The sequence below is a fragment of the Nomascus leucogenys genome, chromosome 19 (genome assembly GCF_006542625.1).
Source record: "Nomascus leucogenys isolate Asia chromosome 19, Asia_NLE_v1, whole genome shotgun sequence".
NCBI classification, from domain to species: Eukaryota; Metazoa; Chordata; class Mammalia; order Primates; family Hylobatidae; genus Nomascus; species Nomascus leucogenys.
The window spans coordinates 30,514,708-30,536,877 of record NC_044399.1 but is presented as its reverse complement, the minus strand read 5'-3'; the positions used below and the strand labels follow the sequence as shown (position 1 = coordinate 30,536,877).

The 22,170-nt window shown below is 44.2% G+C and overlaps 1 protein-coding gene and 1 non-coding gene across 5 annotated transcripts; both read right to left on the bottom strand.

The window, feature by feature from the left end:
• Window positions 1-391: 391 nt before the first annotated feature.
• GOSR2 (golgi SNAP receptor complex member 2) lies at window positions 392-19,449 on the bottom strand. 4 transcript variants are annotated; one of them, XM_030799735.1, is made up of 6 exons: window positions 19,345-19,443; window positions 12,669-12,733; window positions 11,059-11,167; window positions 10,065-10,197; window positions 6,842-6,982; window positions 392-3,160 (listed from the first exon to the last, which is right to left on the bottom strand). In XM_030799735.1, exons 1-6 carry the CDS (start codon window positions 19,371-19,373, stop codon window positions 2,999-3,001), a joined length of 639 nt encoding a protein of 212 aa, XP_030655595.1. In that variant the 5' UTR covers window positions 19,374-19,443; the 3' UTR covers window positions 392-2,998. The 4 variants fall into 4 exon arrangements, with proteins under 4 accessions (XP_030655595.1, XP_030655596.1, XP_030655598.1 ...); XM_030799736.1 differs by having other exon boundaries at window positions 19,297-19,431; XM_030799738.1 differs by lacking the exon at window positions 6,842-6,982 and having other exon boundaries at window positions 19,297-19,449.
• Window positions 19,450-21,286: 1,837 nt separating this feature from the next.
• On the bottom strand, window positions 21,287-21,412 carry LOC115831645. Its single transcript, XR_004027168.1, has one exon. It is a non-coding gene; the product is annotated as a U6atac minor spliceosomal RNA (small nuclear RNA).
• Window positions 21,413-22,170: the final 758 nt, after the last annotated feature.

Here is a 22,170-nt window from a genome sequence, read left to right as displayed (position 1 = left end):
GAAAAAAAAATTAGCCAGGCATGGTGGCGAACACTTGTAGCTCCAGCTACTCAGGAGGCTGAGGTACAAGGATCACCTGAATCCGGGAGGCAGAGGTTGCAGTGAGCCAGGATTGCATCACTGCACTCCGGCCTCGGCAACAGAGCGAGACTCTGTCTCAAAAACAAAAAAATGAAATAAAATAAAATCACCTTAGATACTTAAAAAAGGTTCTAATTCAGATCTGGGATAGGCCCCAGGAATATGTAATTTTAAAAAGTTTCCCCACTGCTTCTGAAGCAGCCAGCCCAGCCCCTGGCCATGGAGCAGTGTTTGAGAATCTATGGCCTAGAAACGTAAAAAAAGGGGGCCATCAGTTATAAAAGTGAATATCAAATTCCTTTACAAAATGTGATTTTCTAAATAAAATAAACCTCAACTTTATTCAGCTGATGTGCTTCAAAAACAATGGGTGTAAATCCAAATTTGCAAATCAAACCCATTCAAATTCATTAGGGCAAAGGGTGTACAGAACTCCGCAGTGAAGTCTTTTAAAAAATCAAGACTCCCCTAACTTACTTGGTCTTGGAGTTTGGCTTTTCTTACAGTGGTCCCCCCTGAAGTAAATGTCCACGTAATAAAGAGATCCCAAGTTCCTCTTGATAACCCACCTGTTTTAAATCACAATAGGCACACCAAACTCACGTACAAGGTCACAGAGGCTGGCTACCGGAGTTTCTTGCATCAGCTCGACCTAAGAATTCACCCCCGCCTCCACTAGAGGGTGCTCCTTCCCTGGCCTGGACCCTTCCCTACACTGAGGCGGTGGAGACAGTCACACTGTTAGGCCAAGGTCTATTTTTCACCAGGCACCGAAAGCAGATGTGTGAAGAAAAGTGGTCATGTGACAACATACAGTCTCAATGCCCCTGGGTGTCCAGACACACTGGCTGCTGTCCACCCACCCCAGGTAGTAAAGACCCAAAAACCACCTCTGCAATTTTTATTCCAAACTATAGAGAGGACTGGCTCTGAAGGTGCAACATGAGGGTTCATCAAAGCCAACCATTGTCAAGTGTGGAAAGCACTGGTGCACACCACAAAAACACGTCCTGTCAGTCCACGCATGATGAGTGTGGGGACTTCTGCCTCCCAGAGTTCAAGAACAAATGGCTCAGCTGCTCCCTGCAGACCTTCCTCCAAAGTGTGCTATTTGGCAGGATCCTTGGGTTCCTGGGGAACAGGACAGCCATGCCGTCGCAGTCTCAGAATCCATTTTATGGATTACCAAGAGCCCCGCGCTAGGTCCCTGGCACCGCAGCGGTGCTGGGTGTAATGGAAAATGTCAGCGTGCCTCCCCAGAGTTAGATAGATCTAGGTCTAAAGATGCCGCAACCCCTCAGTCCACCCTCCAGTCACTGCTTTAACTCTGGCAGGGCTCCAACCCATTTTGGGAGTCACAGATCCCTCCTTCCTTGGAAACCTAGGGCCCGTTTGGCCCGGAGGGGTAGGAACAATGGAAATCTCCTCCGACCAAAAGTGTGAAATCTGCATCCAGGAAACTCAGTTGATCTGTGACAATTAAGAAAACTTACCAAAGGGGAGCTATGCCACAGACGTGCCCGACAGACCAACACGACTACAGAGTGGCGGGGAGAGGAACAAGGGAGGTGAAGAGGAACACAGAAAAGAAGGGAAATAAGACAGAAGACAGTTCAAGCAACAAGAAACTAACAGAGCAGGTGGGGCAGGACAACCAAAGGTAGGGTTAATACTGAGCAGGTTACCAGTTCTAAAGGATTGAGTGTCATTTTACGTCTTGCCATGAAGCTACTGTGCCCAGGGCTGGTAGGGCTGACAAGGCCTGGGGTAAATGAGAAAATACACTAACCAGGTCTTTCTGAGACTTTCAGTGATTCATCACATTAGATGGACTTCAAGATAGACTGGCTTTATACTAAATTCCACAATATACCTAGTATTAGTACAGCCTGAATCCAGGGCTGGTCACAGAAGGAAAAAGGTCGTAGTCCCTGAAAACAGTGTTACAAGGACACACACACTACAGATGTCTCCACAGTGGGATCTGCCCACACTGGCTGGGCCAAATGGGGGCCTGGCTGGCAGGTGCTAATATATTTCAGGGAAGAGAAGGGAACCAAAGAATTAGAGATACTAAAACTAGAACTGAGACTGTAATTGGAAAATCACAAATCTTTGCCTACAGCTACTTTTTAAGGGGCAAAGGCCCACAAGGCCTGGGCACAGGTGCCAAGCCACAGTCTCTGAACCTTAAAAGCCAACCACTCTATTAACAACTAGAAAAAATCAGTGACTAGGGTCATGACTGAACACTCCCGGGAAATAACACTGGCCTCACTTTAGAAAAGAGAAACACCCAGCTGTAGTGTGGAAAATCTTACTTGTTATCAGCAACAGCACTACATCTTGTTTCCCCTAGGTAGCTGCTTCCAGGGAAGGGTGACAAGTATTGGCAGTTAGTCATGTACATGTCACTGGGGCACGGGGGAGGTGGCCAGGAGCACGAGCATGTGAATCGACCTACTATTTAATATAATGGCTGTGAGAAAAGAAGGCTTCTTTCCTTTCCTTTTCACTTTTGCTCCACCCTATCAGGAGCCAGAAAGGCCTGATGGTGAGAAGGTGTGAACCATGTGGACAGTCCTGCACGCAGGGCTCACTGTGGACACCTTCCCAGGGCATGCATCAGCTGTGTGAACAAAGCCATTCTTTCCCTCCCCCAGTGAGAGTGAGAGTGAGAGAGACAGACCCGGGACTTCTTTCATTTCCTAAGCACCGCTCATGGTGGTGGCACTAGCTCCCCCTCCAAGATACCACAGAAAACAGAGCAGGTTGGAAATTAGATCACAATCACTCCCAAGTGTCTTCACAGTTCAGACAGGCACACATTTCAAAAGGTGGCCTCTGGGCCCCCCTCTCTCTTACACACACACTTGCAGGCCATGGGAATGCTGTTCAGCCACTGAGCGTGGCTGGCTCATGTCAGGTACTGCACCACGAGGAACATGACCACACAGGTCAGCAGCATCCCACCGATCATAAAGTACTTGTCCTGGAAAGCCCGCTTCTCGATGAGCCGCATCACTGTGTTGGACAAGCCCAGCATGTTGGCAATGTCAAGGATCTTCTTCTGAGTCCCCTGGGGCAGAAGAGAAGAGAAAAAAAACAAACAAACATCAAGTTGCTTTACCAAGGGTGGGTGAATGGCATCAGGAGATGGAGCTTTGCCAACATACATTCTCTTGGTCATGCCCAGAATACACAGAAAGCAGTATCAGCCAGAAATAGAGCCACTCTCATGTGGTCGACTGATTTTTGATCAAGGTACCAGAGCAATGCAAAGTGGAAAGAAAAGTCTTTTCCACAAATGGTGCTGGAACGACTGGCTATATAATATCACAGACACATATTTTATATGTATGTATCCCTCTTACAGATAAGTGTGTAAAAATTGAACCTCAATTCACATTATATATAAAAATTAATTTGAGATGGGTCATAGAATTAAACATAAAGCTAAAGCCACAATTAAAGCTTTTAGAAAAAAACATAGGAGAATATCTAAAAACTGCAAACAGGCCAGGCGCAGGGACTCATCCCTGTAATCCCAGCACTCTGGGAGGGGTGGGTGGGAGGATTACTTGAGGCCAGGAGTTCGAGATCAGCCTGGGCACGTAGTGAAGACCCTTTCTCTACAAAAAAAAAAAAGTTAGCCAGGTGTGGTGGTGTGCACCTGTGGTTCTAGCTACTTGGGAGGCTAAGGTGACAGAATCATTGAGCCCAGGAATTCCAGGCTGCAGTGAGCCAAGATCACAACCCTGCACTCCAGCCTGGTGGCAGAGGGAGGCCCTGTCTCAAAAAAATACATAAATAAATACATACCGAAAACAATGGTGTCACTAATCACAAGATGAATGAACAAACTATGGTATACCTGTACCAATGGAATAGTGCTTTGCAACAGAAAGTACCTGACTACCAACATGGAATTAAATAGGTAACAATGTGAATGAACCTTGAAACGTAACTGGGAGGAAGAAGCCACATAGAAAAGAGTAGTATGAATACCTTTATATGAAGTTCAATAACAAGCAAACCTCATCTATGGTGAAATAAATCACAACAGTGGCTGCCTGGGGCAGAGGGGTCAACTGACTGGGAAGGGTACAAGGGATCTTTCAGAGGTGATGAAAATGGTCCGGGCCTTGATGGGAGTGTGAGTTATAAAGGCTGATACAATTGCCCAAATTCACTGAATTGTAAAAATATGATCTGTATACCTTACTGTCTGTAAATTATATCTCAACAAAAATACTTAAAATTAGAATATTTTATACTATAAAAAGAAGGCAACATCAAAAAACTTGTCCTCGGCTCTCTAGTTCCAATAATCGTTGATACCAACCTATTTACTTTGTAGAGTACAATCTTTGAGGTTTCTTCTGAGTATAATGGGTGGGTCAAGTCCATATTTACAAGAGGGTCTGAAGTGGGAAAGACAGAACGACACCAACACAATGACCTAAAAAATGACCTTAGCCTCCCAAGTAGCTAGAACCACAGGTGCACACCACCACACATGACTAACTTTTTTTTTGTAGAGAAAGGGTCTTCACTACGTGCCCAGGCTGATCTCGAACTCCTGGCCTCAAATAATCCTTCCACCCACCCCTCCTAGAGTGCTGGGATTACAGGGATGAGTCCCTGCGCCTGGCCTGTTTGCAGTTTTTAGATATTCTCCTATGTTTTTTTCTAAAAGCTTTAATTGATGCCTTCTATAGATGGCATCACCCACCACCAAAACAAAAGGGCATTTTATTCCTAAACCAACAATCCAAACCATCCAGCCTGTCCTTCCCTACTGCTTTCTAATTTTCAGCTTAAAGCACATTCAATTTCTTAGTAAGTAACAAGTATAAGGGAATGCCAGAGCAGACCCCACGTCACTCAGCACATATCACCCACTGCAACTTGTATGGATGGCATCTAACCTCATGCCCCATATCCTTTTTTTTTTTTTTTTTAATAAATACACATTAATGAGCAACTGAGAGAAACAAGGAAAGTGAGATCAACATTAGGCATCATGGACAGGAATCCAAAATCTACATTCTGCCCAGAGGGCAATTAACAAGCCTCAGCCAGAGAAATTACAAGTCAAACTTCATTGCCATCAGAGATCAGAGAAATGTATTTGTATTTTTTTTTCCCAAGATAGTGACAATACAATCAGACTCTTGCTAAAGTCCTGCTTAGCTCTGAACACACAGATTATTTCATCACTGTATGAGGCTAAGGAGCAACCTTCTAAATCACTTGAAAATGACCATAAATTTCAAAAAATGTATTCATTTTCAGCCACAAATTGGCCCTAGTCATCAGAGTGCTTTGGCCTAGCCCCTTCATGCCCTCTCCTATGTTCCTTTTGAATGGCGTAGATGGAAAATCCCCTGACGGAGGTAGGGTGGGAGGTGGGTGGAGGGAATCAAGAGACAAATACCAGGTAGCCACAGGTGTGCAGAGAAAAGTTAGAAACCTCAAGTCTCAACCCCCAGCCACCTCACAGGCTTCCCCTCTGGTATCAGTGTGGGTGGCAGGAGGTGTGCAGATGTCCCAGCGCTGCCAGACTTGAGTGGGAAGCTAGCATGTGCCTTTACAGGACACTCTAACCCCCACTGGCTCTTTATCAGTGTGACATGGAGTTTGGTCCTAAAAGACCTCTACTGTTTTTCTGAGATATGAAAAGGAGTAGCAGTTTTCTAAAGAAAGGGCAGACTAATCAACATGTATCAGTTCAGATCACCACAGGTGGCTCTCATGAAAGAGGAGCGCCCAGCAGGCTGCTGGAGACCACCCTTCCAGGCCATCTGAGACACTGCAACTGTCAGCAGGAGGCGAGTGTCACTTGCAGCTTGCCTGACCCTCTCCCCCGTAGAGATGGCAGAGACTGTTCAGAAACGTACTGAAGTCCTGTGGAGCTGACAGACTCAACGTGATCCAACAAAAACTAAGATAAAGCTCACACTTCCGAGTGACTGTTTCTCACAGCTCAGTGGCTGGGAGTGCTTCATTCACAGGGGACCACACCCTGATAACAGACAGAACCCACGCCCTATTATCCATCAGGGTTGATACAGGAAAAGGGCAGAGGCTGAAACATCACGACTGACATCAGAGTCTGTGTAATGTTTCTGTAAACCACTCCCAGGGGCTGGAGTCTCAGCAGTGCCAACTGGTCAGGGCTTCTAGGAATACCTGAGGCTAGGGAGTGAAGAGTCACTGGGATCACCAGCACGGGCTTTAGAAGCTCTAGAAGCTTCTAAAGCTCTAATCTACTGCAAACAACCAAGCAGCCCTAACACTGCACAGTGGGGATTCAGTTACTGAAACACAAAAGGTTTTAGTCATAAGGCAGTCCACAGTAGGGGTCTTAAGGGAAAGCCACCTTAAAGCGAGGTACCAAAGGACAAGCCACGTCTTCATTCTTCCAAGAGTAGATTCTGTAACACAATTTCTCAGCCTGTGATTGGACCTCTCATAGTAGCACTCACTTTCATGGTAAGTTCAGTAAATGGGAAAAGACCTGGATCCTAAGAGAGGCCACTTCATGGTTTGTTTCAAGCACTGGCAAAGGAACTGGGTACTTTCAGGCTCACAATAACTCAACTCCAACAGAAAGGATCCCAAACTCAAGGGCTCTGTCTTGTCATCAAAATATCACAATTTGAGGACATGTAATCAAAATATAAACACAGTTACTAAACTGTTGGATGAGGCTAAAACAAGAGGCCTTCTCCCTGTCCCCCTGCAGGGACCCCACCTTCAAGGTCAGTCTCTGGGTCCTCAGTCCATCTAAAATATTGTGCCCATCTAAAATGAGGTCATCCATGCCGTTGTGAACTTTCTGGAGGGAGGAGTTAAACTGCAGTGATTCGTCCATTGGTATGGTGGTGTCAGAGTCCTGTGAAAGAAACACAGGCACTTGATTAACTTTGCTTGTCAGTCAGCTCCTGGGGTCTGACTGCTCTGTCTTTTGGCCAAGGCCAAGCCAGAACAGCCAGAGGGGCTGATGCAAGAATCAGCGGACCCTAATGGATAAGAAAAAGCCAAGCAAAGGCCTGGGGTGGCCTCTGTCCACACAGAAGAGGAACTTTCTCAGATCTGTCACTCTCCAAATGAGTTCCACTCCACAAGTATCGTTCATTCCAATGATACTTGTCTCTGTATCATTATCTCCTCTTAGAAAAAGCTATTCCTTCAGGACCTCATTGGGTGTCTCCTAAAGGCTTTCTCTGACTACTCACTAACCTAGCTTGTTCCAAATGTTCCTTTCCTTGGCTTTCCCTTAATGCAGTGTTAAATGTTTTCTTGTGTCCTTTAGCTATTTTATCTATAGTTTACCTCTCCAAGTAGACTGAGGGTTAACTAAGGATAGAGGAGGCTGTGCTTCTGCATTTTCTTTCTTTTTTTTTTTTTTTTTTTTTGAGACAGGGTCTCCCTCTGTCACCCAGGATGGAGTGCAGTGGCGCGATCTCAGCTCACTGCAACCTTAGCTTCCTGGTCTCAAATGATTCTCCCACCTCAGCCTTCTGAGCAGCTGGGACCACAGGTGCACGCTACCATGCCCAGCTTTTTTCTTTCTTTCTTTCTCTTTTTTGTATTTTTGGTAGAGACAGGGTTTCACCAAGTTGCTCAGGCTGGTCTCGAACTCCTGTGCTCAAGGAATCTGTCTATAGGCCTCCCCATTTTATAGATGAAAAAATTCCCAGAGAGGTAGAATAACTTGTCCAAGATCCCACAGCTGGTAAGAAGTCCAGTGGAGCTGGGAATCTGGGTACTGAGCGCAGGGCCTGCCCTGTTACCCACACTGTAGAGGGAAACACCAGCGCCCAGCCTGGTGGCTCTCCTTTTGCACTGAAAGTGGACTATAGACACAAGCCAAGTCCTTGCCAGCTGTGAGAGCGTTCCCTTCTCTCTTCTGCCAATCACAAACTCTCCTGCCAAGTAGTGCTGGGGTTTGTTTCGTGTTTTTTTTTTTTTTTGAGACAGGCTCTCACTCTGTCACCCAGGATAGAGTGCAGCCTTGCCCTACCAGGCTTAAGTGATCCTCTCATCTCAGCCTCCCGAGTAGTTGGGACCACAGGCTCATGCCACCACGCCCGGCTGATTATTATATTTTTTTGTAGAGACAATGTCTCACCATGTCACCCAGGATGGTGAACTCCTGAACAATCTGCTGCCTCAGTCTCCCAAAGTGCTGGGATCACAGGCGTGTGTCATTGTGCCCTGCTCCACTAGTGCTTTTTACCACCTAAATTCCAGTTTCAATTGTCCAAAAAAAAAAAAAAAAAAAAAAAAGGTTATGTCACTGTTTCTTTGCTGCTCAGATTTGGAATCATTTTGCACATGTGCATTTTCAACTGCCCCTGCTAACAGGGGAGCTCCTCACAGGTAGGCGTCAGGTCTTTTAATTTCATCATGTGCTTTACTCCTAGTGCCTGAATTAACTAGTTTTCTGCATGCAGCTAATGCCCAGTGCGTCAAAAGACGCTGGTGTTTGAAAGACTCAGAGACTTCTCTTCAGTAATTTGACAAGCACTTATGAAATGCCATTTACATACAAATCTTTCTTACCCTCCCATCTAAAACAGTATGGCTGATGGGCCATTATCTCTCAGAAAAACGTATTATAGCTCCGTATGGTAGAATGACCAGGAAGAAGTTTCATCTGGCAAGTCAATGTTTATTAAGAACTGACTGTGTGCACAGCATCACGCCAGGCTGGCAAAAAACAAAATAATCCTAAGCGATCATCCTTGGCTTAAAAAAAGGCCTGAATACTACATTACAACGATCTAAAATCCAAACATCTTTTAGTGTGTCTTATAGTTCATTACATTTTTGAACTGTTAAACACTGTGACTTGACTGCTTAGTCTGGGGAAGCAAAAACTATGTTGGCACAGCCTGAAACACTTGGGGAAATTTATTGCAAAGTAAGGATGCAGCATTGAGGGTTAAACATCTACAAAGCAGGAAATGATGTGAATTTTAACAAGGGGCTTAGAAAGCTAACATCTCTTTAGAAAATAATCCTCTGTGGCCAGGCGCGGTGGCTGACGCCTGTAATCCCAGCCCTCTGGGAGGCCGAGGCAGGCAAATCACGAGGTCGGGAGTTCGAGACGAGCCTGGCCAACACGGTGAAACGCTGTCTCTACTAAAAATACAAAAATTAGCTGGGCATGGTGATGGGCACCTGTGTGCCACTGCACTCCAGACTCCAGCCGGGGTGACAGTGCTAGACTCTGTCAAAAAAAAAAAATAATAAATAAAAGAAATAAAATAATCTCTGTAAAAAAACAAAATACAAAAAGCCAAAGCACACTTCCTTTAGTGGAATATATTATGCAGGACATAGAAAAGGCCAGTATGTTCTACATCCATGTGCAGGAAACGATCTGGTTAAGACTAAAGGGCAGGGACAATGGGTTCTGAGAAATCAAACATGCAAACCAACACACTTTCAGACAGACTCAGGCAAGCAGTCCATCTAACCCTAAACATCTGTTAACAAATTCCTCCAAATTGCTGCTCAGACTAGGGGCAAAAACATTTTAATGCACCTGACACTGGAACCACACACATACTCGGCACAATGGCAACTGCCCGCAGGCAGCTTTGAAATGCTGCCTTCTCTACAAATGGCCTAAGTTCTAATCATCTGTCTCTATCTGATCAGAAAAACGTTTCTACCATGTGAACTTCCACCTTTCTGTCTCAGACCAGTCCAACCAGGTAATTTTCACCTCTGCCTATTCCCCTTCAATTTAACTGCTTCCTCTTCAGGTTTTTGTCTTAGAAAAAGGGATTCTCTGTCTAGGTCTAGTCTCTGTGGCAATGCACAAAGTTCCTGTCATTTCCAGTTGGTTTCCTCATTATCAGTCTTTTTCAGACACCCCCAAAACAGATGGCGCTCAGAGATCTGAACTCCAGCCCCCATAATCTGTCAAGTGTAGGCCGACCCTCACCGCAGGCCTGGCTTACATTAGTGGTGAAGGTTCGAGACAGAAGCTCTTCTCGCTGTCTCTCCTGCTGCTCCCTTGCATGGCGCCGATGCTGGAAGTTTCTGAGCGCAGTCTGCAGGTGCTGGACATCATACTTTAACTGGTCAACCCGACTGGAATTGATGGAGACAGAGATTAAATTCCAGAAACTCAGGGCAGCAGAATCCGAGGGGGCCAGGCTTTGTATTGAGGAAAGACGGTGTTTCCTTACTTCTCCCTACACCACCCCACACTATACCCCCTCACCACAAGATCTGATTTTGATCAATGATGTTGAAAGTAAAGAAGTAACTTGTGGTTAAAGTGAGATGGTAGCACACAAGATTCTGGCAGCTTGACTTCAGAATCTGTTGCTCTCTGATTCTGGATGCATGACAGGGAACAGGGGACAGGAAGCAGGCTCGCTGACCTCTTCTTGACCTTCTATGGATTATATCGCTCTCCTGGAAGAAGCCCAAGGGCATCTTTGAGGTAAAGCATCCACGAAGTTTCATAAAACTTTTGGAAACAGGTGCTGGGGGTGGAGGTGGCGAGGGTGGTTTCATTTTAATTTCATGCTGGAGTATCAAACATTAGATCAGCATTTCATTATGGGTGGACTGATTAAAGTGATTTTTCATTTCAACCCAAGAAGAACCCAGCAGGAACCAAAGAGCAGAACAAAACTCCATGGCAACATTAGGCTTCAGCTGGCTATGGGTCTAGTCAAAAAACAGAACTGGAGGCAAAATTTCAAAATGACACCAAAGAGGTAAGGGGTCATAAGGTTTCTGAGTCACAAACCTCATAGGCTATTTATTTTGAGTGGCATCACTCAGATAGAATTGTGCCCTTTGGGGGGGCTTTTTCTTTGCATAGTCGTAGTTTTTCAACATGTATGTGGGTTTTCAGAATATTCTATCGCCTCCCCCCGGGAGAAAAGCCTGTCTTGATGGGCCTGGAGTATCAGAGCCATGTCAGAGGTCAGCACTTACAGTTTGGCATTTTGCCTTTTGTTAGGGGGCTCCTTGCTGGACAAAATCTCCAGACGTTCTAGACGGCTGAATATCTGGTCTATGCTTGCTTGGATTTCGTTTTCTACTACTGTACAAAAAAGAAAAAAGAATAATTGCTGGAAAAGAGATAGTGAACTTAAATTAGAATGATAAATCAGAGATTTTTTTTTCAATATCCAATAAACTAGAACTATGTATTTCAAAAGGAGAAAGATGTATACACTAATGAATAACAGAAAAAATTCAAGTTATGCCGTAAATGTTGTTTTGAAAAAAGTAATGTATATAGCTGTTAATGACATAACAATGCCAATTTTTTAAAAAAGCTGAAGGTAGAAATAAATTTCCTACCTTTAGAAAATAAACATGCAAAGGTTGTCCAAATAAATACTTTAAGCTAAATTTTCTGATATAGGTCTCTTTTCCTTTGGGATTCTCAGATGTGGATTATAAATACCTAGTAAAAAGACTGCCAGTTGAATTCCCTATAGTAATGAGTTTTTTTAATTAAAAAAAAAAAAGGCATAAAGGAAGGGGAAGATTAGTATGTGAAACATACAGAGGAGAGTTCCCTTAAGGCTTTCTTCCCTTAAAGCTTTCTGTAAGAATGGGTGGGCTGAGCAATGTTGACGTCCCCAAAATAGACCAAATATCAATAGGAAAGGCCCAGGAAAGAATCCACAGAGGTAAAGAGATATGATAAATACGGTCATTCTCCTTATCCCTTTCGATAAGACAGTCAAAATGATCTCTTTCCATTTCTAATCATGTAACAATGAGATTGCTGAGAAGGCAAACAAAGTCCGATGAACAAAGAAGCTAAACTGTGCACAAAAGAAAGCATCCAGACTGCTTCTTGCCCCATAAAGAAGTGACAGCAGTGACACTGCCCCTTCCTAGCCCTTTGCGCCCACAGTGAACAAAGACAGTTGAGATTAGAACAAGGTGGGGCACAGAACCAAGAACAGAGCTGCTTTTGAAGCTGTGAAAGGAGACATGAGAGAACAGGAGGAACGGGTCTGGAGGGAGCCCAGCAGTCGGGTGGGTAGGCAGCCCCCGCAGGTGGTGTCCATATGACCAACTCAGAAAAAGGACCTTTCCTTAGAATAGAGAAAAAAAAAAAAAAAAAAAAAAAACCAAAAAACCAGCATGCTTCTCAAAAGAAACGATGCTGTGGGAACTAAACTAATTAATATTGCTGTTCGTTTCTGAATAATCCTCCTAAAAAGCCACAGTTCTTAGCTCAGAAGAAATGGCCAATTCCAGTTAAACATCTCTGAATTTTATGGAGTACATTCCTCTAAGGACTAGGTAATTAGATTAAGACAGATGGAGGCAAGCGCTTCCATTCCCATAGGGCCATGTCAGGTTGAGTGGAGGGGTAATGGGGGATAAGACTTGTGGGATTCCAAAGGGCACACTCAGGGAAATCAGTGACTTTGCCATAGGGTTTTTCTGTCCACCCTAACAACAAAACTCATTCCACGCTGAATCATTAAGCCCCCGAGGCAGAGTGCAGTCAGGAAACCCAACCCATTAGCACCCTGTCATCAGAGAAAGGACTCTGGTCTCCACAGTTAATTACTCACTGTGCACAGACTGCTTGTCTGCCGTCTCCAGGCGTCCCATGCGAGACTGGATCTCGTGGACCTGCCTATCAAAGGAAGAGGGAGGAAATGAGTGAGACAGGAGTAATCAACAGCACTTCAGTCAGGAAAGACAATTTTTCTGATGCCAACATGTAACTGATTTAAATTGACAGCATCACTGAACTGTAAAATTTGTACGTGGCACTTTAGGTCCCACGTTTTGGCATGGTTTCTAATATCTTAACTACTAACAATAACACTGATAGGCAGATTATGGGTGCTTACCATATCCAAGATACTCTGCCAAGTCAATAACCCTATGAGGAAAGTACCATTATCATTCTCATTTTATAAAAACTGAAGCCCAGAAAGGTTATGTAACTTGTTCAAGATCACACAGCAAGTGATAAACCTCGAACTGAACCCGGCCAATCATACTTTCTGTTCTATGACCTAATGTGCTAAGCACTGGCCTGTACTAGGAAGAGTCAAAGGGCAAGGGAGATATAATCCTTGTCCTTGAGAAACAACATAATGAGGAATGACAGGCTGAACAGACATGAACAAGCCCTGGGAAGATGCACGAGAAAAGCAATCCACATAAGTATAAACAAACAGAAAGAGGGGCAGCTCTGCACAGCAGTGTCACGGGCAAGCAGACAGAGGGGTGGGGCTGAGAAAGAGAAACCAGGTAAGTTTTGTGGATGGAGAGAGTTCTGAGCATCACTGTGAAGAAGGGAGACATCACTTGGTGAAAGAAGATAGAAGAAAATGATACGCAAAAATTCATTCAAGACATGTGGATTACAAGTAGGGTGGGCTGCTTGAAAGGGAATCGGGTCGGGGGAGAGGACGCTGAGGTGACTCACTGAGGAAACCATTCAGAGGAAGTCCCTGAAAGACAGGGACCTCCTGTTTGGTAAACATCTTTCCCCGACAATATCAAGGAAAGAAGGAACTGCCATCTCATTTGGAAACGCAACACTGTACCCTGGATCTCGGTAACACTCTCTGGAGGCTTCCCAGGGTCTGGCCAAGGTCATCTCAAGACCCCCTTCCTAGCGGTCCTCCATGATCAGTCCTCGGGATAGTGCTTATGCTGGCCCCACCATCCACTTCCTGGTGCTCACAGTGGAGGCTTCCCCAGGGTAGGGCCCACATGAAGGGGGCCTGCTGGACTCTCACATCATCCCCAACGCTGGAGGAAAGGTCAGCAACCACTCTCCATCGTGAGCACTGCAAACCAGGACCCCACATTTACCAGTGCCAGCCAGGCACCCAACTTTGGCTTCAGCTTGTGCCCAGTCTTTTCCAGGGCTTCCCTGTGGCCTCCAGACATGCCCTCGGGCACCAAAAGAAGCTGGGCGAGCTGTCAAATGACTCCCCAGGGTGCTCCTAGGCAAGACCTGTGGCCCTAAGCAACTAGAAATCACTGCTAGAGTCTGAGACCAGATCACTGCTTCCGGAAAGTAAGTCCGGGATATTCTGGGATGATGCGAGGGTGTGGAGGTATGGGGGCTGATGTAAGAATGCAGCCTGAGGTAGCCGACATCTGAAGCAGGGCAACCAAGGGAACAGGTATAGGGGACCAGAGGGTAATGGGGACAGAAAGGAGAATTAGGACTCTAAGGAAGTCCTGACGCAGGATGTGAGCTAAATTTTCAATGCTGATTTAACAGAAAAATCTGAAAGTTGGTAATATGATCAACACGAACAGTCACATAATAAAAAAGGGGGAGGTAAAGAATAGCCGAGACCACTCTGAAGAAGGAGGGGGAGGAATGACTTGTCCCACCTGCCATTATGACTTACAAAGCAGTAACAATGGAAACAATACGGCAGCAGTGCAGGTACAGACGGACAAGGAAAGGCAAACCCTACAACTGGCCCAAGAGGAAAGAAACAGCCCAGACACAGCCCCACGTATTTGGGAGCTTTTGAAAGAAGGGACTCCAATAAATGCCAACAGCTCCGGTTTGTTATCCGTACAGAAAAAGGCCACCTCGGGTAACACATAAAAATAAACTCGAGCTCACTTAAAACCCAAATGGAAAAAGCAGAGCTTTCAAACTTTCTGAAGAAAATACAGGTGTGCATAAATGACCTCGGGTTACAGAAGGATTTCTTAAATAAGACAAAATCCAAACACTACCCGCCCCCACAAAACCCACAAACCACAAAGAAAAAGACGGATACATCTGACAGCATGAAAACCAAAAACTTCTGTACACCAAAGCCACAAAATAAACAAATAAATGAATGGCACAGACTGGAGGGTATCTGCAGCAGATAACAAAGGACTGATGTGCAGAAAATATATAAAGAATTGTTACAAATCAATAGGAAAAGTCAAACAAGGCATTTTTTTTTTTAAATGAAGAAAGGGCAAATGACAGAAAAGAAAACCCAAATGGTCAATCAATATACAAAATAACACTCAACTAGGAAAACACAAATGAAAAGCAATGAGATCACATTTCTTTTTTTTTGAGACGGAGTCTCGCTCTGTCGCCCAGGCTGGAGTGCAGTGGCGCGATCTCCGCTCACTGCAAGCTCCACCCCCGGGTTCACGCCATTCTCCTGCCTCAGCCTCCCAAGTAGCTGGGACTACAGGCAACCCGCCACCATGCCCGGCTAATTTTTTTTCTTGTATTTTTAGTAGAGAGGGGGTTTCACCCTGTTTAGCCAGGACGGTCTCGATCTCCTGACCTTGTGATCCGCCTGCCTCGGCCTCCCAAAGTGCTGGGATTACAGGCGTGAGCCACCGCGCCCGGCCGAGATCACATTTCTTTAGTCCATCAAACTGACAAATATTTTAAAGTTTGAGGACACATGCGTTAATAAGGAAATAGGGAAACTAGAACTCTCATACCCAGGTGGTAGGATTATAAATTGGTAAAACACTTTAAATGCTTTCTGACAATAACTAGTAGAATAAAGCATGTGTCCATCCTATGACCCAGCAGTTTGAGGAATGTGTCCTAGAGAGGTTCTGGCATACCCTGAGGAGATGTACATGGCAGGGATGTTCATCAAAGCACTTTTGTACAGGCCCATAATCCACTGACTTTTCCCATCAAATCTCTATTTGCTTTGAACCAATCAGAGAAGATGTAGCCAATAATACAATTCCAGTCGCTACATTTCATGCTAAGAAAAGATAAATGTGAAACAACAAAGCAAGTATGAACGGCAAGGTGGGAACTACTAATATGCCAAGTGCAAAATCTGTCTCAGACTGAACTGGGAATTCTGACAACACAACACACTGGAAGTCCATAAGAAACAGGTGATATGCAAGCATGACTTGGGAGCGTGGATATGAGGAAAAAGAAGTCTCAGCCCTCTCTAGCATGGGGTCCATTGTGGGCTTGGGTGATAATATAACAAAGCAGAGAAATATTAGCAAATAAGCCAGGGTCATTGTAGCTGTCTTTAAAAAAGGTTTACAGAATATCTAGGAAGAATTTTTTAATGGAAGTGCTTTTCAAAAGTTCATGAAACTGCTCACCACCGCCCACCACCCCCTAACATCCACTTTGCATCCAGGCTGCCTCTGACCATGATGAACATGAAAACGCTGTGTAACTTATACAGCATCACGTAAGTTTGTTGTTAACTTTACTTAAAAGTAGTGGCAACAATCTGGTCATTTTCATTTCACTCACTTTGCCTTTACATTTCGCTCATTAAAGGGCAAAATCTATAAAGGAAAAACATGGTCTTGAGATAAGGTAATAGTTCTTAACCTCAGCTGCTCAGGAAAAAAAATGGTCTTGAGATAAGGTAACAGTTCTTAAGCCTACCTGCTCATCAAAACCACTGGGGGAGCTTGTTAAATGTAGTGCTTCTTGTGTCCTGGACACGCGATAAGGTCCAGGACAGGAGACTGATCTTGGACTACATAGGGGACAAATGTTGTCACCTTTACAAACATTGGGATCTCAAAAATAGAAGCCTGGCTATTAGCTCCTCTATAAAGTTCATCTAAATTAAACATTTAAGTGTAAAATGTTTATTGTTTTTCATCTTTTACTTTCATTCATTCATTGTTCAGGTAGATTCAGGAGTTTTCAAGTAACTTTAAAATGTCAATCTAATTCCAATGTACTCAATGTATTCAGGGACATGGCAAGAGATAACCACAAACTGGGTTCAAAGTTCCAGTAAAATTAATAAGTTCAGCTACTGTTGTGTCAACTCAGCTACAATCACTAATTTCTGCAGTTGCAAAAGTTCATTGCTGGTGCTCACTGGACTCCACGTGTTTCCTGTGAAAGTCATTCAGTCACCAGTTCTGTATTATGGAACTGAAAGGAGCCTTACAGTTTAACCAGCCCAAACTATAATATCATTCTGCAGATGAGGAAAAATAAAGTAAGGAGGTCTAGAACCAGAACTCCCACTCCTGGTTCAGCACTTGAGAGGAAAAACAGACAAGATACTGCAGCATAAAAGAAGGTAAACTCCTCGAGGGCAGGGCTGTGCTGCCAGCACTGAGAATGGTGCACAGCACATAGTAGGTGCTCAATAAATATTCAATGAATTAATGAGTGTCGGGGTAACAGAGGGCCTAATAGTTGTGGGGCAAAGCTGGCCCACTGCTTGTTTTGATAAATAAAATTGTACTGGAACACAGGTACATCAATTAGTTTACATATTGTCTATGGCTGTTTTCCCAATATAACAGCAAAGTAGTCACTACAGAGACTGTATAGCCCACAGAGCCTAAAATATTTACTATCTGGCCCTTAGCAGAAAAAACTGGCAAGCTGCTAGAGTCCAAGGGTGCATTGTTGGAGGCCTACAGAGCATCTACACTCCACACACCTTGTTTGGGGTACCATTTAGAATTCCTCTTCTGAGCCATGCAGTTTTCTCTGTGATTAGCTGCACTGAAAACAGGTAGTCTAAGACTCTCTAAACAAAATCATTCTTGAATATAAAACGGGTCATGGCCTTCTTGGCAACATCTTTTAACTAAATTAACTAGATAAGACCATACATAATAGATTAACTTCAAGGCACTACTATGCCCATTGTGCCCTGCTATTGTGAAAGATCGGCCCTTTCTTAGTAACATGAACATAATTTCGTTTCATTCTTTCTCTAAATTACTCACAGACTAGTTTAAGTCCCTTCCTATAATGTTTATGTGAGAATAGGGCTCCCCGGTGTAAAAGAAAATTCTGTCATTACAAAGTAGGCTCTGTATTTTCACCCACCCAAATGAAACACTTCATCACCAAAATAAAAGAAACCCATAAACTTAGAAAATGAAAGAGAAAGAGGATCATCACCCTCTTATTCCTAATGTTTCAGGGCATTTCATTTCCAGGCCTTGGGAGTGTGATTTTAAGTGTTTTAATCAACAGAACTACAGCATAAGTTTGAAAGTTCTCAATAGGACAGGTATATACCTCAAAAAATTGAGAAGAGAAACTAAAACAGATACTTCAATACCAGAGTTCATTAGCAGTATTATTCTCAACACCCCAATGGTGGAAACAACTCAAGTGCCCAGCAACAGATGAATGGATAACAAAATGTGGTAGATACATACAACGGAATATTATTCAGTCATAAAACGGAATGAAATTCTGGTAACAGGCTACAATATAGATGAACCCTGAAAACATTAAGTGAAATAAGCCAGATACAAAAGGACAAATTCTGTACGACTCCACTTACATTAAGTATCTAGAATATGTAAATTCATAGAGAGAAATAAAACAGAGGTTACTAGGTGCTCTGGAAGGAAGAAATGAGGTGCTACTGATTAACAGGCACACTGTTTGGGATAATGAAAAAGTTCTGGAAATGGATCGTAGTTGATGTAAGTTGTGAATGTACTCAACGTCACTGAATTGTACACTTAAAAATTGTTAAAACAGTAAATCTTATGTTGTGTATATTTTACAAAAAAAAATAAAAATCATAAACTTCCTTTCCCCCCAAAACAGGGTAAAAATCATAATTCTGCCCCCTCAAAAAACTGGGGTAAGTATGGCCCCATTACCATACTCAACTACGTAACTCAGCAATTCCAAAAGTGCAGGACGATGCGAATAAAGGACACTACCAAGGAATTTAAGTTATGAGAAGCTAAATTACAATTTGATTTTCTTAGCGATAACCTGTAACCAGCTACGATTAGCAAGTAATAATAGTGAATGCTACGTGGACAGCAATTTCTTTGTACCATAAAAATGTGGTCTTTAGTATAAATCGAATACAATACAAATACTTTCCCGTAAGTGCCTTGACTCTCCAATTAAACAGTACACTCCTACGGCCAGGGACCGTGTCTCCTACTCCGTGTCTCCTCTCGAGCTCTACCAACCAGGAGCACCGAGTTGACTGACAAGTGCTGGACAAAGTTTTATAACCTGCAGGTGCCACGTTCCCCTCACCCAGTCTACCCAGCAGGTAGTCACGGACTTGCAGACCCCAGGAGTCATCTGCTCCACGTCTCCAGGCCCCAGGCTGAACCCACTGTCTGTGGCTGTCCTGGGAGTCCCGCCAAGGATTAAGCACTTCGGAGGCATCCCCAGCAATGCCCTGGCGGAAAAACTCGGCCTCTACCCTGGCGGACGTCCGAGGCCCCAGCCCCAGAAGCCAGCCTCACCTGGCCTCGCCTCGCCTAGCCCCTGCCCGCTCCCCGACCGGCCCTCACTTGTGCGTTTGCTGGTACAGGGGCTCCATGTCGCTGGCCCGGCAGGCCACGGCTCCGGCTCTGGCTTCCTCGGAACACGTCCTCACAGCCCCCCTTCCGGTTTCCGGCTTCCGGTCGCAGGTCCCTCCCTCCCCTACCGGCCAGGGCTGCCCGCACGCGCGCCTTACTAGCAGTGGTTGCGAGATCGGAGAAGGGGAAGGGGAAATGAGGCCGGGGACGGAAGGATACGTGTAGTTACAGGCTCGGTTTCACGTGAAGGGCAAGGAGGTGTAGATGTTCGCTGAAGGCTAGCCTCAGGATTCAGTCAGGCATTAGGAAGGACAATCGGGGGATACTAACGAGAGGTCCTCAGAGCAAAGTTGAAGGCGAGCAGCGAATACCTGCTCTTCCCTGCCGCAGAGAGGACGGGAGGTTTTTGCTTGGCTTCGCTTTAAACCATTTAATCGGGGGTCTGGAGATTTCGCTCTTCACTGTTTTTCCTGGCGCAAGCTTTTACTGTTTCGCATTTGTCTACTCACTCTCCCGCCTATCTACCCACCATTCCTATTTATCCATCCAGTAAACCTACATTGAATGAGTGGTTATTATGCGTCATGTGTAAAGTAGGGAAAACCGGGTTCCTCCTGCCCTCAGAGAGGTTCTGGTCTGGGAAAGGAAATAAGATATGTATACTGCCAAAAGACAAAATTACAAGAAATGTAGTTACAGATCTTTTTTTATTATTATACTTTAAGTTCTAGGGTACATGTGCACAACGTGCAGGTTTGTTACATATGTATACATGTGCCATGTTGGTGTGCTGCACCCATTAACTCGTCATTTACATTAGGTATATCTCCTAATGCTATCCCTCCCCCCTCCCCCCGCCCCACAACAGGCCCCGGTGTGTAATATCCCCCTTCCTGTGTCCAAGTGTTCTCATTGTTCAATTCCCACCTATGAGTGAGAACATGCGGTGTTTGGTTTTTTGTCCTTGCGATAGTTTGCTGAGAATGATGGTTTCCAGCTTCATCCATGTCCCTGCAAGGGACATGAACTCATCATTTTTTATGGCTGCATAGTATTCCATGGTGTATATGTGCCACATTTTCTTAATCCAGTCTATCATTGTTGGACATTTGGGTTGGTTCCAGGTCTTTGCTGTTGTGAATAGTGCTGCAATAAACATACATGTGCATGTGTCTTTATGGCAGCATGATTTATAATCCTTTGGGTATATACCCAGTAATGGGATGGCTGAGTCAAATGGTATTTCTAGTTCTAGATCCCTGAGGAATCGCCACACTGACTTCCACAATAGTTGAACCAGTTTACAATCCCACCAACAGTGTAAAAGTGTTCCTATTTCTCCACATCCTCTCCAGCACCTGTTGTTTCCTGACTTTTTAATGATCGCCATTCTAACTGGTGTGAGATGGTATCTCATTGTGGTTTTGATTTGCATTTCTCTGGTGGCCAGTGATGATGAGCATTTTTTCATGTGGCTTGTTGACTGCATAAATGTCTTCTTTTGAGAAGTGTCTGTTCATGTCCTTCGCCCACTTTTTGATGGGGTTGTTTTTTTCTTGTAAATTTGTTGGAATTCTTTGTAGATTCTGGATATTAGCCCTTTGTCAGATGAGTAGATTGCAAAAATTTTCTCCCATTCTGTAGGTTGCCTGTTCACTCTGATGGTAGTTTCTTTTGCTGTGCAGAAGCTCTTTAGTTTAATTAGATCCCATTTGTCATTTGTTGCCATTGCTTTTGGTGTTTTAGACATGAAGTCCTTGCCCATGCCTATGTCCTGAATGGTATTGCCTAGGTTTTCTTCTAGGGTTTTTATGGTTTTAGGTCTAACATTTAAGTCTTTAATCCATCTTGAATTAATTTTTGTATAAGGTGTAAGGAAAGGATCCAGTTGCAGCTTTCTACATATGGCTAGCCAGTTTTCCCAGCACCATTTCAAAAACAATGGTTAGATGCCACGAAGTAGGTGGCAATGCCTTAACCGTATGCGTGTTGTCAGGCCCGAGGGCCTCTTCCATCCTTGTCGAGGGGAGTGCTAACCTTCTCTCCTTTCATACAACACAGTTATAGATCTTAACTGGCTATTTGTGATTCTAGCAACGGGCAACACCTTATTCTATAAATTAGGATGAGTATTCTGATGAGCTGAGCAGAGGAGATTGTCTTTATAGACAGAAAAGGGCTGAAAAAAAAAAGCAGAAACGAACAAGTTTCAAAGTTATTTTACTTGTATTGGTTAAGGCAGAAGGGACTTCCTTTATCATGGGGATATGGCTATTTTCCCTCTCTTCTGATTTCTTCGAAGGTCAGATGAACAGCTTAATTGCAGCTTTGTGGCTTGGAACTTTAGCATGAGTGACTCTATTTTGATTTGGCCTGTTGTGCCTAGTGCAGGAGCTCAGTCCAAACCAATGGCTTTCTATGAATTTTATTTATCAAGACAAAAATTCTACAAGGTAGAAAATCCAAAGAGATTGAGCTGAGCTGGGGGTCGTCTCTAGGAGGAGATTTAGGAAAGACTTAATGAAGAGGTGGCATTTGAGCCAGGACTGGGATTTGGACACTTCGGTGTCTCCACATAGGCTATCCCCTTTCCATCCTCCAAGCTTATCTGCTATTCCTCCCAAGGCAGGAGACGTTCTTTTCTTCGACAAGTTGATGCTTCTCTTTTCCTGGATCCTGGATCCCACCCAGTTTTGTGTCCCAAGAGACTGTCCACCCATGTACATTCTTTTCCTAAAATTATTTTTTTCACTTATTCTGTCATTGAGCATCTACAATGTACCATGCACAGATACTGGAGATAGGAACACAAGCAAG